The sequence below is a fragment of the Phalaenopsis equestris genome, unplaced genomic scaffold (genome assembly GCF_001263595.1).
Source record: "Phalaenopsis equestris unplaced genomic scaffold, ASM126359v1 Scaffold001304, whole genome shotgun sequence".
Lineage (NCBI taxonomy): Eukaryota > Viridiplantae > Streptophyta > Magnoliopsida > Asparagales > Orchidaceae > Phalaenopsis > Phalaenopsis equestris.
This window is the reverse complement of record NW_018165743.1, coordinates 15204-30608: the sequence shown is the minus strand read 5'-3', so window position 1 is coordinate 30608 and position 15405 is coordinate 15204. Positions and strand designations below refer to the sequence as shown.

The 15405-nt window shown below is 41.6% G+C and overlaps 1 protein-coding gene across 1 annotated transcript in view; it reads left to right on the top strand.

Moving 5' to 3' along the window:
• LOC110033838 (mitochondrial inner membrane protease subunit 1-like) overlaps nucleotides 1-15405 on the top strand; it is a 50323-nt gene that overhangs the window by 28002 nt on the left and 6916 nt on the right. The window contains exon 2 of the mRNA XM_020737955.1: nucleotides 356-525. Within this exon, the coding sequence (XP_020593614.1) occupies nucleotides 356-525 (170 nt within the window). The remainder of the gene's footprint in view (nucleotides 1-355; nucleotides 526-15405) is intronic.

The window sequence follows — 15405 nt, the reverse complement described above, 5'->3', positions numbered from 1 at the left end:
TATTTCTTAATGTTTGTGCCTTGGTTTTACGGTTTTACCCTAAATGGACACATCTATTGGGATGTATGGTAAAGGTTTTAACAGCTTCAGTAAATCCTATAAATCCAGATTTTACTAAATTCTACCAAAAGCAGGCTTTAGTAAATCTAAGATCTAAGGTAAAACTAAGATGAAATTGAGAAGGAACTAGATTTACTATATCTGGATTAAAAATTGCCTTTTTTTTTCACTGGCAAGATTTAAGTTGAATCCTACTTAGATCTTTTACGATACAGCCCCCTTACATCTTTTATAGCAAAGTTCTTTCCATTTCTAAAAACCAAATTGCCTCAATTTTATTTTAATTTACATGCAGAATTATCATTTGGGACAAATGAATGCAAAACAGTTCAATGATTCAGTGTGGAAAGGTTTTTTCCAAGGAAAGTTAACTTTCTTGCACTGGCATAGAGGACAAGACATGGAGCCTGCAATACCAGATGGAGGAAATCTTCTTGTTAGAAAAATGATCTATCCAGTCCCAACGTATCCCCTTATCCCCCTTATTTTTTCTTCTTATTAGGGATCGTATGATTTTTCTTCAATTTGATAGTTTTTTGCTTTGATCTACTTGGATTGATGCTTTCTTTAGATACTGCATTTATTAACGCACAAGCTTAAAAAAGATGTATAACCACTGGATTTTAATTCTCCATCATTACTAATAGCATTGCTGGATGTTTGACTCTTGAATATCCATATTTGGATATGATGGCACTGTGGAACTTAAATTAGATCATTACTGGTCTTCTTTTTGAAGTCTCTTATTTGAATTTCTAGTAGATACATTAAAGTATAAGACTTTAAGCTTTTGGGCAAATGTTAACTATTTAGCGTTATATGGGATATTACAGAAAATAATGGTAAGCAAAAGCTATTTCATTATCATTATAAAGGCAGAAAAAATATGCATTGTACTGCCTAATGCATTTTAGTAATCTATACCATTCTAAGAATGAGACATTACTACTTCTATATAGTTCAATAACCAAAAAAAATTTCATGCGGTGTTTTCACTGGCTATTGCCTTTTTAAATGGTGTCCAAAACTGTCACCATTTGAAGGCTTCCTAAGTGGTCCAAAAAATTCTACTGCTTATAATTTTCATTATTTTCCTTAAGCGGTCGCTAAAATTTCCAACCGTCTGCAGCCTTTTTTTTTCCTTGATAAAGTGGTCTTGGAATTCCTTTTGCTGTTTGCAACTCATAATTTTCCACCAGTTGCTATTTTTTCCTGAAGTAGTGCTAGAATTCTTGTCTGCTAGCTCCTAGTTTTTAAGTACGCTTTGTTTATTGTCATCAGTGGGACTTTTCTTTTTTACCTGTAATCAATTATTCAACATGCCTCTCTTTAAACTGGTTTGCAGAAGTCTACCTGATGCGGGGGCTTACCGGGATGTGGTATTGTAGCTATGAAGATCTATTTATTTAAAGTAAATATTGTCGTTGTTGGCTCAATGCTGGTATTAGAAAAGAACTGACAAAATTTCTCTCTAATACTTCAATAAAATTTTATCAGTTGTCGATATAAACTGTTCCAATATTGAGAAACTTTCTCATGCTTTAGATTTTATTGCTCATAGAGTTAAAGATAATTTCCAATCCCATAGATTCAAAGTCTCTACCTGCACAGCTCTTCAACAAATTCAACAAAAGTATGAGGCCATTTATAGACTTCTGAAATGGTGTCTATTCAACTCAGTGGGTTTGAACTAGAGGTCATTCAATGCACAACAAATAAATCCCTAATCCTTATCAACTTCATTGTCAAGTTTACTTCACCTTAAGAATTCTCTTACCTAGAGTACACAAGGCGTTGTTTTCATGTCCTCTTTGAAACATTAAATTAACTATTAACCAAGCTTAGTATAAAACATTGCTTGTTAGATAACATCTTCCTATTGGAGTTGGACTCGAGGGTTTAAGACTGCTTAGATTCTTACCTCATAGGGAATTAGATACGGAGGATTGATGAGGTTTGAGATGCCACCCTTGGTTTATACTTGAAGAGAGTTTAAAATATGATATGAAAATTTGATGGCTTCACCATCTATCACATGTTGAGAGAGAAATTAGCTACCAAAATCACTCTCCATGTTAATAATCTTTATCCTATATTAGCTTTGGAGATCGGCATTTGATAAACAGTTGACCAATTATTGAAGAAGGAAAATTATGTAGCCGACTAAGATGATCATCCGTTCACACCTATTGTTGAATCTTTCTGAGGGTATAATGTCGAGGATAAGAATGCAAACAGAACTCAAATTTAAATCGGCTCAATACTTCATCTCAGAAGGAGATTTATTTAAGAATTATTCAGCAATAAACCTAAGGTGCCTCTTGTCTCAAGAAGTTAAAGAAATTTTAACAACGATTCATATAAGGTATTGAGTTTGTAGTCACTTCGCATTAGAAAATTTAGTAAAGGTGCTATTGGCTTGCTTTTCAAGATGATGCGATGGATTATCCTAAATACTGCAAAAAAGTGCCACTTACAAGGACATCCGAGAAATTTGAAAGCCTACTAAAAGCATGTCAACATAAACTATTCTATTTTTCACTCAAGGGAGGAGTATGCACCACTTTCAAGGCCCTCCTGATTTTGAACGGTTCACTAGGCCGACAAACTTGAAAAATCGTTTTCAGCTCCTGAAGACTTCATCTTTTCCCCTCTCATTATCGACATTCTTTGAATCTAAAAATTTATTATTATACATGAGAATTGTCATGGTTGTGGTAAGTTCTGTGATGGTTGGAAAGAAAATCAGTATTAATATCTCAGTACTACTTCAGTAAGACCCTATCAAGGGTGAAGCTCGACTACTTGAATATGATAAATTTGCCTTTTCTCTAGTTACCACTTCCCCCAAGTTGAAAATATATTGTCAATCTCACTTCATTGTCGTTATCGTTGCAACCACTTAGATCTTGTAGAAACCTAAAGATTTGAGGAAACTTATAAATGTCATTTTTAACTTGGTGGATTCAAATTGGAGTTTGTTTCTTATAAAATTGTCAAAGCTCGGATCCTCATTATTTTTGTTGTATAGTTTATCATGAAATACTATTAAATTAATGGAAGAAGTCTTTCAACTTGAAGAAGTTTTGGTCATGTGCATTGATGGTCTCTTGGCAGTTGACAATATTGGTTTTAGGGTCATTTTTGTCAGGGTCTTGTCTTTTTATCCTCTCTAAAGCTCAAATTTAAAGCCACCAACAATCAACTTGAGTGTGAGGTGCTGCTTCTCCGTCTGATACCGGAGGAAAAGCCCAAGACACATATAAAATGTGAATAATATTATTGCTAAATTTCGATAGGGTTACAACGACACATACGAAAAAAAGAAATAACAACAAAGACAACTCATAGACACAATCAGGGCTCGAGAGAAGGAGATTGTTGGGTGGTAGACGGGAAGGGAGGGGTATAATTAGGGTAGTAAATTGGGGTGGAGTGTTGGTGGTACAATAGGAGTGGAAGTGGGGGCTGTGGATTGCAGAAAGGAAGAGGTAGAGGGATCTGTAGTCGGTTTCGAAGGTGATTTGATAGCAGCTTGTTTGTTGTCCTGTTCTGGCAGCAGCTACAAGCAGACATAAAGAAGGGATGTCGGCTTGCTGAAGGTGAGTCGGAGGGAGGGCAACAAGTTGTCGGCTGTTGGACTGCGTGGGAGAGGGGGCTACAAAAAGATAAATGACTCGTCGGGGTCGAGCTATAGTCGGAGCATCACCCGGGCCCTTAGAGACGGTCACCACCTTGGATGAGTTATAGCCAGAACACCTTATCGCAGTCAGATACAGCCCTCAGAGGGGAAGAACGCCTCAAAGGCAGTAGCTGAAATCAACAGTCATCCAAAAACCTCCTCTAATCTCAAAAAACAACATTTATATAAAGAGGGGATTAGTAGATAAAATAGGTAAAGAGAGGGATATGAAAGAGATATGATAGGCAAGGAGAGGAATAAGAAAGAAGTAGAGAAAGAAAGGAATTATAATGGAAAAGCATCAGAAAAGGAAAGGAAATGAATTAAATAGGAAAAGGGGGTTGTGATTACTGTAGCAGCTAAGTAAGGCATCCGCGGTACTGTAGCTACTACAATACCACGGCCGGTAAGTTCCCACGTCATTGTCTACATCTTATTGTTGTGTTAAAGCCATGATGTTGGAAGTCTTCTCAAATTTTCAGCTTATGTTGAATCATCTATTGGGAAACTATGGGATTCGAGATGTCGCCCTCTTGAAGAGATTTAAGAGCTTAATCTGGAAGCTCAAATGCTTTGGTATCCAACATATTTTGGGAGAAGACAATTAACTAATAAAAATATAAGTTTAGAAACCCTCATGATATCTTAGTATAGGTTGTCCATAAGTTACCTTAGAATATTGTTGATTTACTCTTATCATCAGGAGCAATGTTGCATGAAGGTAATCAACTTGGCTAAGTACTTTCTCTTGGAAGGCAATCTGTTTAGGAAATTCTTCTCGGGAATAACCTAAGTTGTATCTTGTCTTGAGATGAGAAGAGTTTTAATAAATTAATTTTTGAAAGTGTGGAAATTACCATGCCTCTGAGAACTTGATTAGAAAGGAGCTCAATTAAAACTATAATTGGCCCTCCATCTGAGATGATGGCAAAAAATTTGCCCTGTACTATAAAAACCATCAACTCCATTACACTTTTTGACAAGCTCATGAGCTCTGCAACTTATTATTTTTTTCATTGTCGTTTGTCATTAGGGGATGGATTTCATCAATCGCTTTCTCTTGGCGCCTTGGCAACTTAATTTCGTGCTTATTTTTGTGGCTTATTTCATTATATATTGAAGTCGTTGCTTTAACACATCCTATAATCAAAGCTGCATCAAGATTTTTCTGTTAAGACTTTTTACTAAGCTTGGTCTTCTTCTCGTCATCATCATTGTTAATGGTCCTCAATTCTTCAAGAATAAGATAGTTATTTTTTATTCTAATGACATCAACCTCAAACCTCAAATTCTTTTTGATCACTATCCTTAAACTTATGGCTAAGGCAAGGCAACAAATAAGCTATTCATTAATCTCTTGAAGAAAAATGATGCGGGGCCGAGTCCTGTGAACTTGCCAGAGGCTTAGCGGGATAGGGCCGGTTTTGCAGGGGCAGGAATTGTCGCCCAAACTTCCCCCCTCCTTTTCGTTTTCCCGCCTAGCTGTACTTTATTAATATGTGTGTTTGTTGAGCCTAAGACTATGTTTTATTTGGTTTCAGCTTTTCTACCTGTTGATTTCTTTTTTTGCTAGGGTTGTACCCGAGGACAGGTGCTCCGGCTGTATCATTCTCTAAAGTGGCGACTATCCCCTTCGATTCCCTTCTCGCACTCCACCCTACCTTGTGCCAGCCGTGGGCCAGCAACTGCTCCAGTCGCCGGCCAGCACTTGTTCCAGCCGCTGGTCTGCTTTTATTTCCCCTTTCCTGCTACCAGCAGCTAGCCACCGGCCTGTTGTTCCATCCCCTTCCCTCTTCCCTCTTCCCTGGTTCCCTGCTGCCAACCCAACAAAATTTGCTTACTATTGTCGGAATCCTCCCCACAATCCTACTGTTGTCGTAATCCATTCCCCCACCCCCTTTGCTGCTATGACACCTCATCTCCACCCCTTCCAGTCCGCTGTTTACCACCGCCCAACCTTCTTACAACCACCATAACAATTCCAACCTCTCCCAATATCACACTCAGTCCTACATAGCACCCTCAAACCTCATGCCCCTACAACCTTTCTACATCGCAACCCCTCATAAGCCCTCTCCTGCCTCCAACTGCAAACCGGATTGCTCTCTTCCAACCGATTCCCAACTCTCGCAACCTATATCACTACTGTCAGTCGACTATCCCTTTTCGCTCTAGCCAGAGATTTTTGTCGTGTTTTCATTTATTGAATCTTGATTGTAACCCTAGTTTTTTTGCTTAATAATGTTTTCTTTTGTTATTGTGGGCTGGTTAATTCGGGTATCATTTCGTATCAAAGCTAGCCTAACCCTATTCATATCTTAGGGTTTTCTAGCATCTGCTTTACCCCTCCATTTTTTTTTTCTATCCTCAATCACTCCTTTCAAACCCAAACTCTAATCATGCTACCACAGAGACATGTCGGAACCTTCATGGGATGAGATACAGAGGGAGATCCATCGACTTAAACAGAGGCTCGCGGAAATTGATGATGAAACCTAGGGGGAGATTACCCTCGATCATGATCTGGGGAGTCGAATGGGAGATGGGGATGAGGATCTGAATCTGTTTCCATAGGGAAGACATCATCAATGAAGAATACCGTCCATGCCGCTTCGGAATTCAATATCAGAGGAGGCTGAGAGAGGAGCTCGCACAGGAGGACACACAGACTTCGTATTCACAATGGTTTTGCCAGAATTTGATTGAAGTATGGATCCATATGAGTTTATTAATTGACTGCAATTTGTCGAACAAATTTTGTCATATAAGAGGTTGCTAGAGGATAAGCGGGTGAAATTAGCCGCATCAAACTGAAAAAGAACGCCTTTTTGTGGTTGGAAAATTTATAGAGATAGAGGAAAAGAGAGTCAATGATAAGATTACTAAGTGGGAAATTATGAAGAAAGTAATGCAGAAGAAATACCTTCCACCTCGTCATCGCCAGGATATGTTTCTAAGACTCCACCTGCAGCAGAGGAGTTTACAACACAGTTCAACCAATTACAGATGCAGTATGAGCTAGTCGAGCTAGAGGAACACACTATAGCTTGGTACCTGAGGTGCCTGAAGCCCGCTATTAGCAATGTTGTGTAGTTACAACCATACTGGCATTGGGGATCTTTAAATTTTAGTCTTAAAGGAGAAAATATTACAAAAATAAAGCAGACAACAACCTTCATTCAGGCTGTCATCTACAGTTACCGCTACCAACACAGATACCTTGGGAGGAGTTAGCAAGACAACACGGGGGAGTGACACGACAAATCATTGTGGAAAGAAGCTAAAAAAGGAAAATTCTTCCAAGATAGTACTCGCCAGGAGGTGTTTCAGGTGCCATGGCTAAGGACACAGCCTCCAACTATTCTATGAGCCGAGTTGTCACATTCACAAATCAGGGCATTGTCAAGGAGGTGGAGGATGAGGAGTCGGATGACAGTCCAAGTGATGAATTTTTGTGTGTGACGAGGGAGAATTGTTAGCCATATAGAGAGTTTTGCAACCTGAACCAAAGCGAGAACAATCATGGTTGAGGCTTAGTATCTTTCACACCAAGTGTATTGTAAAGGGCAAGGTCTACATTTGATCATTGACTGTAAGAATTGTCAAAATATGGTGTTCATGTTGATGGTGAAGAAATTGAGATTGACCACACAGAAACATCCTCAGTACTACTCCCTTACCTGGTTGAAGAAGGGAAACGGGATACATGTGAATCAACAGTGCTTTGTCAAATTTTCAATTGGGGATCAGTTGTAGAAGCAAGTGTGGTGCGATGTGGTTCCGATGGATGCATGTCATATTCTTTTGGGGAGTTCTTGGCAGTTCGACTACAAGACTCAACACGACAACTTCAAGAATACATTCTCTTTTAAAAAGTACAGGAAACAAATTGTGTTATTATCTGTTAAGGATGTGATAGGTGTAGGCGACATAGAGGTGTTAGTCCCAAGGGTCCACTTTTATGCCGTCACTTCGGGATGCTTCAGTTGCATTGACATTAGTCCTACTAGAGGGAACTGAGGAGAGTGAGATAGCAACACTACTACAACAACTACTACATGACTTCTAGAATGTGATGACCGATAGTCTTCCTGAGGGATTACCACCACTAAGGGTTATTCAACACGCCATTGAACTCATACCAGGATTGGTGTTGCCGAATCAACCTACTTATTCAACACACCATAGATCTCATAGCAGGATTAGTGTTGTCGAATCGACCTATCTACAGATTGAGACCCATAGAGTATGAAATATTGTAGTGACAGGTATAGGATCTCGTTGCAAGAGAATTGGTCAAAGAGAGTCCAGTCTATGTGTTGTCCCCTCCCTAATGGTACCCATGAAGGATAGTTCGTGGAGATGTGCATTGATAGTTGGGCCATCAACATGCTTACCATCAAGTAACGGTTCACTATACCTCGCTTGGACGATCACTTGGACCAGTTACATTGAGCCACCATCTTTTCCAAGGCCAACTTGCGCAGTGGGTATCACCAAATCTGGATGAGGCCAGGAGACGAGTGGAAGACCGCATGCAAGACACGAGATGATTTATACGACTGGACCGTTATGCCCTTCAGCTTGTCAAATGCGCCTAGGACTTTTATGAGGTTGATGAATCAGATTTTTTGGGCTCATATTGGGAAATTTATGGTGGTCTACTTTGATGATATTCAGTGTACATCCGATCTGAGAAGAAACACTTGCACACCAGAGGGCGGTGTTCAAGGTATTGCACGTCGAGAAACTAGATGCTCATTCAAAGAAGTTGCATCATGGCAAACCAGATATGTTTTTTGTTATATGATGTCTAGTGCAAACATTCAGATAGATCCGAGAAAAATCAAGGCCATTGTTCACTGAACGATACCACAATTGTTCACTGAACTTAGGCAGTTTTTGGGACTAGCGTTGTTTACATGTGATTCACTAGGAACTTTAATATCATCGCTACCCCTCTGATTGATGTTTTTGCAGGGAGACAAATTCCACTTGACAGGGGCAACTCAGAATAGTTTCAATACACTCAAGGAGAAGGTGACTCGAGCGCCAGTCTTGGCACTACTAGACTTCAACCAACTATTTGAGGTAGAGTATGATGCATCTGACGCGGTGATAAGAGCAGTGTTGAGCTAGAGAGGTCACCTCATCACTTTTTTTAGTGAGAAACTGAATGATTTCTCGAGAAAATACTCGATGTGCAACAAAAAGTATTATTTTATTGTGAGAGCTCTTGAGCTCTGGAGTTATTACTTGCAGACAAGTGTGTTCACAATATCCACGGATCATGAAGCCTTGAAATTCTTGAACAACCAGAATAAATTGAAGGGTCGACACTCAGTTTGGATGAAGATCTTGATGTGTTCCAATTCATGTTTAAGCACTAGGCAGGGAGTCAAAATCGTGTAGCAGATGCGTTGAGCCGTAGACACTTGTTGATCACTGCGATGCAAGTTCGCTTTGCGAATTTTGAGGTAGTAAAAAAGCCTTACAAGACAAACAGAGATTTCAGAAAAATCAAGGAGCAGTGTCAGGAGAAGCCCACTGGTTAGACTATAGAGTCGATGGTTACTTGTTTTATCAGAGTAAATTGTGTGCTCTAAGATGTTCGCTGAGGGACTCCATTGTTCAGGAGGGCCACAGTGAAGGACTCGCATGGCATTTTTGCTGGGATAAGACTCTCGCACTCATGAGAGAACACTTCATTTGGCCTCGACTAGAGAGAGATGTAGAGCGGCACATCAGGTGGTGCAGGATTTGTCATATGACAAAATCAAGGGGCAGAATGTAGGGTCATACACCACCTTGCCAGTATTAGAGGCACTGTGGTGCACGTTAGCATGGACTTTGTGGTGGACTTCCGAGGACACAACAAAATAAGGATTCAATCATGGTTGTAGTGGATTGATTCTTGAAGATGACACATTTTGTACCATGTCATAAGACATTGGATGCCTTACATGTCGTTGACTTATACTTCGAAGAAATTGTGAGTCTGCACGGGATACTTAGGATCTTCACGTCAGACAAGGATGCAAGATTCAGAACCACTTCTGGAGGACTCTGTCAGGAAAATTAGACACTAAGCTTCAATTCAGTTCTGCAGCACACCCTCAAACGGACGGTCAGACAGAGGTAGTAAATAGGAGCTTTGAAAATCTTTTGAGATGCTTCTTTGGGAAGAATATTAAGCATTGGGATTTGATTTTCGCTTTGACTGATTTTGCGTACAATAGATCCGTAAGTCAGACCACGGGTCACACTCCATTTGAGGTCGTGTATGGGCACAACTATACCGCTCCTGCTGACTTCAAAGATTAGTGAGGATACAGAGGAATAGGTGCACGATATTCAGAAACTCTACCAGGAAGTAAGAAAAGAGATCACTAAGTAGAATCACATGCACCAGGCACAGACGAACAAGACAAGGAAGAATTTGACCTTTAGAGGAGACTTAGTGTGGATCTAGCTTAAGAGAGAAAGGTAGATTCTCACTAGGAGCATGATGCGGGTGCTGCCCTAGTGCCCTATTACGAGCGCTGAAAGCGCCTAATGTGAGCGCTTGTTTCCACGGGACGGGAGGCCTGTGACTCTTCGCAGGTACTGTAGACAGGGTGGGTCGTGATTCTCTCACGATGTCCTGCGATCCTTTTCTAACTGAGGGGATGGCGACGCCTGTAGGAGTTTTGGGAAGGGCTTTTCTGGAATCCTTCTTGCCTCTTTTGTGTAGAAGTTTCTTGGGAGGCCATAAATAGTTGTCCCCGGTGTGTGAAAAGTTAGTTCTTAGCATGTTTAGTTTCAGATCTTCAGTGTGTGGAGTCTCTTTCCCCTTCGTGGGTTATATCTGAGGAGTTGGTGGTGCTTTGGTTGTATCCTCTCTTAGGTGATGATTGTTTCTTCCCTTTTTACCTCCCTCAAGCCTTCTCCTCCCCCACTCCTCTGTTGCCGACTCTCCCTTTGTCACCCCGACACCCAACCATTCCTCTTCTTGCTGATAACTACTATTGTCCCACCTTCCTAACTCCTTTCAAGCTCCTCCCAACCACCCCAATATCGATGCCGACCACCTACGAGACTCTTCCCACTTATTGCTCCTATAGTTCAACACTTTCCCTTCTCTACCATCCGCCTTGTGTGATTGTCGTCATCCCTCCTATTCATTCCTATCCTTCTAGCCGACCTCCACTACCCAATGGGATACATCTAGGAGTGTTGTTTGTGTCATTTTGTGTCTTGTGTTGTTATTTTCGTTCGAGTAATGTTGTAATCCTATTTTAATGTTAAAGAAAGTTTGTTTTTTTGTGTTTCCACTGTTTTCCTTACAAATTTCAGTATCATTTGATATCAGAGCTAACTTAACTCTACTCTTATCCTAGGGTTCCCCAACATCCACCCTTACTCAATCTACCTCCAATTTTTTTCTTTCAATTCGCAACTCTAGTCTTGCCACCGCGGTGGGATACAACAGGCTCTACTCGGGAAGAGATCCAACGTGAAATTCTACTTCTTCAATGGAGCCTAGCCGAGCTAGATGACGGTAGATGACGGGAAACAAGAAGAGATTACCTTCAACCGTGATCGAGAGTCGTGGGGAAGATAGAAACAAGGATCTTAATCCATTCCACATTGAAGGTCACATGAACGAAGAATATTGGCTGCGCAATTTTGGTATTCAATATCAAAAGAGGTCGAGCGAAGAAGCTTCTTATGGAGGTCCGCAGGAATTTTGCATCAAGATGAAACTTCCAGAATTTGAAGGAGGCATGGATCCCGATGATTTTATCGACTTGCTGCAATCCGTTGAACACATTTTCGAATAAAAAATGTACTAGATGACAAACGGGTCAATCTAGCCACTATTAAGATGGAGAAGAGTGCTTTCCTATGGTGTAAAAATGTGCATAGGCAGAGGCAGAGCCAGAGGGAAGGCAACAAAAAGATCACTAGATTGGAGAAGATGAAGAAAGTAATGCAAAAAAAGTACCTCCCACCCCCCTATCGCTAGGACATGTTTCTAAAACTCGACAACTTGCTGCAAAGAAATCTTTCAGTTGAAGATTTCACTGCCCAATTCGACCACTTGCAGATGAAATGTGAGCTGATAGAGCCAGAGGAACATATGACAGCTAGATATCTCGGAGGTCTGAAACCCGCCATCGGTAATGTGGTACAATTGCACCCACACTGGACGCTAGAGAATGTCTAGACATTAGCCTTGAAGGTGAGAAAACAACAAAAGCAGAGTCTGCAACAAGCATTCTTCAAGCAACAACCTCCTGGCAAGCTGTCACCTACAATTACCATGACTAACAGGGATCTCTCAAGAGACACAGAGAAGCCCAGATAGGGGAATGACACTATAGATCAAAGCGGAATGAAGTAGGAGAAGGCAACTCCTCTAGCACGGTGCCAACCAGAAAGTGCTACCAATGCCGCAACTACTACCACATTGCCTCCCGCCTCCCCACGAGCAAGGTAGTCACACTCACAGTTCAAGGCGCCATAGAAGAAATTAGTGATGAAGAGAAAGCCGAGGAACAAGACGAGGAGTATCAATTTCCACCAAACGAAGGAGAATCACTCGTGATTCAACGAATCCTACAAACCGAGGACGAGGGATTTGCAGCGGCTTCGCCACAACATATTCTACACCCGCTGAACAGTGAGTAGAAATGTATGCAGTCTCATCGTCGATGATAGAAACAACAAGAATGCTGTGTCGACACAAATGGTAAAGAAATTATGACTCGCAACTCAGACATTTTCAGCCGTATTCACTGACATGGCTGAAGGAGAATCGGGTCAGCATCAACCGAAGATGTTTGGTAGATGTGGTCTCTATGGATGTTTGTCACCTATTGTTGGGACGACTGTCGCAATTTGACCGAACTCAACACGACAGATATAAAAAAACATTCTTTCATTAAGGATGGGAAGCACATCACCCTCCTTCGACAGAGTGAGGTCATAGGATCTTTTTTCAGTAAAATGTCACTGGAACTAGTTTTAGTGATAACACCAGACGAGAGGAATGAGACAACCGCTTCTGATACAAGACAGGTACAACAAAGGGTATGTCAGGATGGCGCTGTACCAACAACACCACCGCGATGCGAGAAGGGTCTGATTACTATCACTACACACTCAAGTGAACCGATCATATGTTACTTAGGGGAGATTCACCAGCATAGGCGGGTACGCTGCCCGAAATGGACATATCGATATGGGCATTTGCTCGCAAGCTGGGAAAGACCCTCAAATACCTTGGGCAACAATACAGTTTCCAATGGGAACGAGGATGGCTAATAACGAAATGGAATCTTTGACCAATAAAGTCGAAGCTTCCCCAATCCCAAGAGACTAACGTGGGTTCTATCTTAGCACCCGATTGCGGGCGTTGAATGCGCCCAATGCAGGCGCTTGTTTCTGCGGGACGGGAGGCCTTCGACTCTTTGCGGGTACTGTAGACAGGAGGGGATCACGATGTCCTGCAATCCTTCGCAAACCGTGGGGAGGGCGACGCTTGTAGGAGTTTCGAGATCATTCTCGCCTCTTTTGTGTAGAAGTTTCTTAGGAGACTCTAATTAGTTGTCCCCGGTGAGTGAAGGGTCAGTTCTTAGTGTGTTCAGTTTCAGATCTCCTTTGTGGAGCCTCTTTCTCCTTTGTGAGTTGTATCTAAGGAGTTGGTGCTTCAGTTGTATCCTGTTTGAGGTGGTGATTGTATCTTCCCTAAACTTTCTCCTCCCCCACTCCTCTGCCGCCGACTCTCCCTCTATCACCCCAATACCCAACCAATTCCCTTCTTGCAGATTACTATTATTGTCCCGTCTTCCTAACTCCTTTCAAGCTCCTCCAACCACTCCACTACTGTTGTCGATCACCTACTACCCTTCCCACTTATTGTCCCTATAGTCCCGCACCTTTCCTTCACAACCACCCGCCTTCGCGTGATTGTCGTCATCCCTCCTAATCTTTCCTATCCTTCTAGCCGACCTCTACCACCCAATGGAGCGCATCTAGAAATGCTTTTTGTGTCGTTTTGTATCTTGTGTTGTTATTTCCTTCGAGTCATGTTGTAATACTATTTTAATGTTAATGAAAACTTGTTTTCATGTTTTTACTGTTTTCCCTACTTGTTTTGATATCAGAGCATTCAGAAAACTCAAGCCCAGAGTAGATGGACCTTTCAAAATACTTCAAAGCTGAATGCTAATGCATGTAAGATTGATTTGTCAGGAGACTATAATGTTTCAGCCACGTTCAATGTTGCGAACTTGGCGTCGTATTACGAAGATTCAGAAGCTTCGACGGATGAACTCGAAGCCCCCTCCAATCTCGGGAGACTGACGCGGGGCTGGGTCCAACTGAATCAGCCAGGGGCTCAACAGGATAGGGTCGGTCCAGCAGGGGCTGGAATTGTCGCCCAAAGTTTCCCCCCTCCTTTTTATTTTCCTGCATATCTATCCTTTGTTAATATGTGTGTTTGCTGAGTCTAGAGTTATATTTTGTTGGGTTTCTGATTTTCTATCTGTTGGTTTCTTCCTTTGCTAGTGCTTTATTCGAGGACAATGGTGCTCCAGCTTTATCCTGCTCCGAGGTGGTGACTATCCTCGTGGATTTACTTACGTTCTCCGCTCTACTTATCCCAGTTGTCAGCCAACAATTGCTCCAATCGCCGGCCTGCCATTCTTTTCCCTTTCCAGTCATCAGCCGCCAGCTTGCTGTTTATCCCCTTCATTCATCCCTGATTCCCTGCCAACAACCCAGGGGAATCTGCCTGCTATTGCTGGAATCCTCCCCCCCCCCCCCCGATGCTGCTATCACACCTCACCTCAACTCTTCTAGCTCGTCGTTTACCACCTCCCAACCTTCCTACAGACACCATAACAACCCAACCTCTCCCGATATCACCCTCAACTCCACCTAGCACCCTCTATCCTCACTTCCCTACTGATTTCCAATACCGCAACCCCTCCCAAACCCTCTCCCAACTCTACCCACAAATTAGCTTGCTCCCTTCCAACTGACTCCCACTTCTCACAGCCCATCTCACCACGGTCACCCGGTTGTCTCTCTTCTCACTAGCCAGAGATTTATGTTATGTTTTCATTTCTGTTTGAGTCTTGATTGAAACCCTAGTTGTTTTGCTTAATAATATTTGCTTTCGTTAATACGGGTTGGTCAATTGCGGTATCGAAAAGCATATCTAACAACCCTGGTGATTGGGCAGACAAGCGCTTTTCAACACTTTAGGGGCCTACTAAATCACAACATCTACAATCACTGGGGAAACTATTCTCCCGGGACTTTGGTTGCCAAGTATTAGTCATAGTTGAGATCTGCTTTTCTACATCTAGTACCTGAGAGACCCATTCTATAGTTGCCGAGGTATTTCCCAATTGGATACAGAGCAATCAGGAGTTGCACTTGACTTTTTTGGATATGTTGGAAGAAACTGAAAATTAGGCACTCTATAGAATTTAGGAGGAAAAAACTCATGTTACTACGCTCCTACGCTTGAAGTGTCAACTCAGAATTTAACGTTAGCATTCTCGTACCATGAAAGTGGAAGTTACCTGAAAATTTTTTATATTTAGGATGAGCTCTCCCAACTAAGGACTTAAAAAAAAAAAAAGATTGAAGTGCTTACAAGTTGTAAA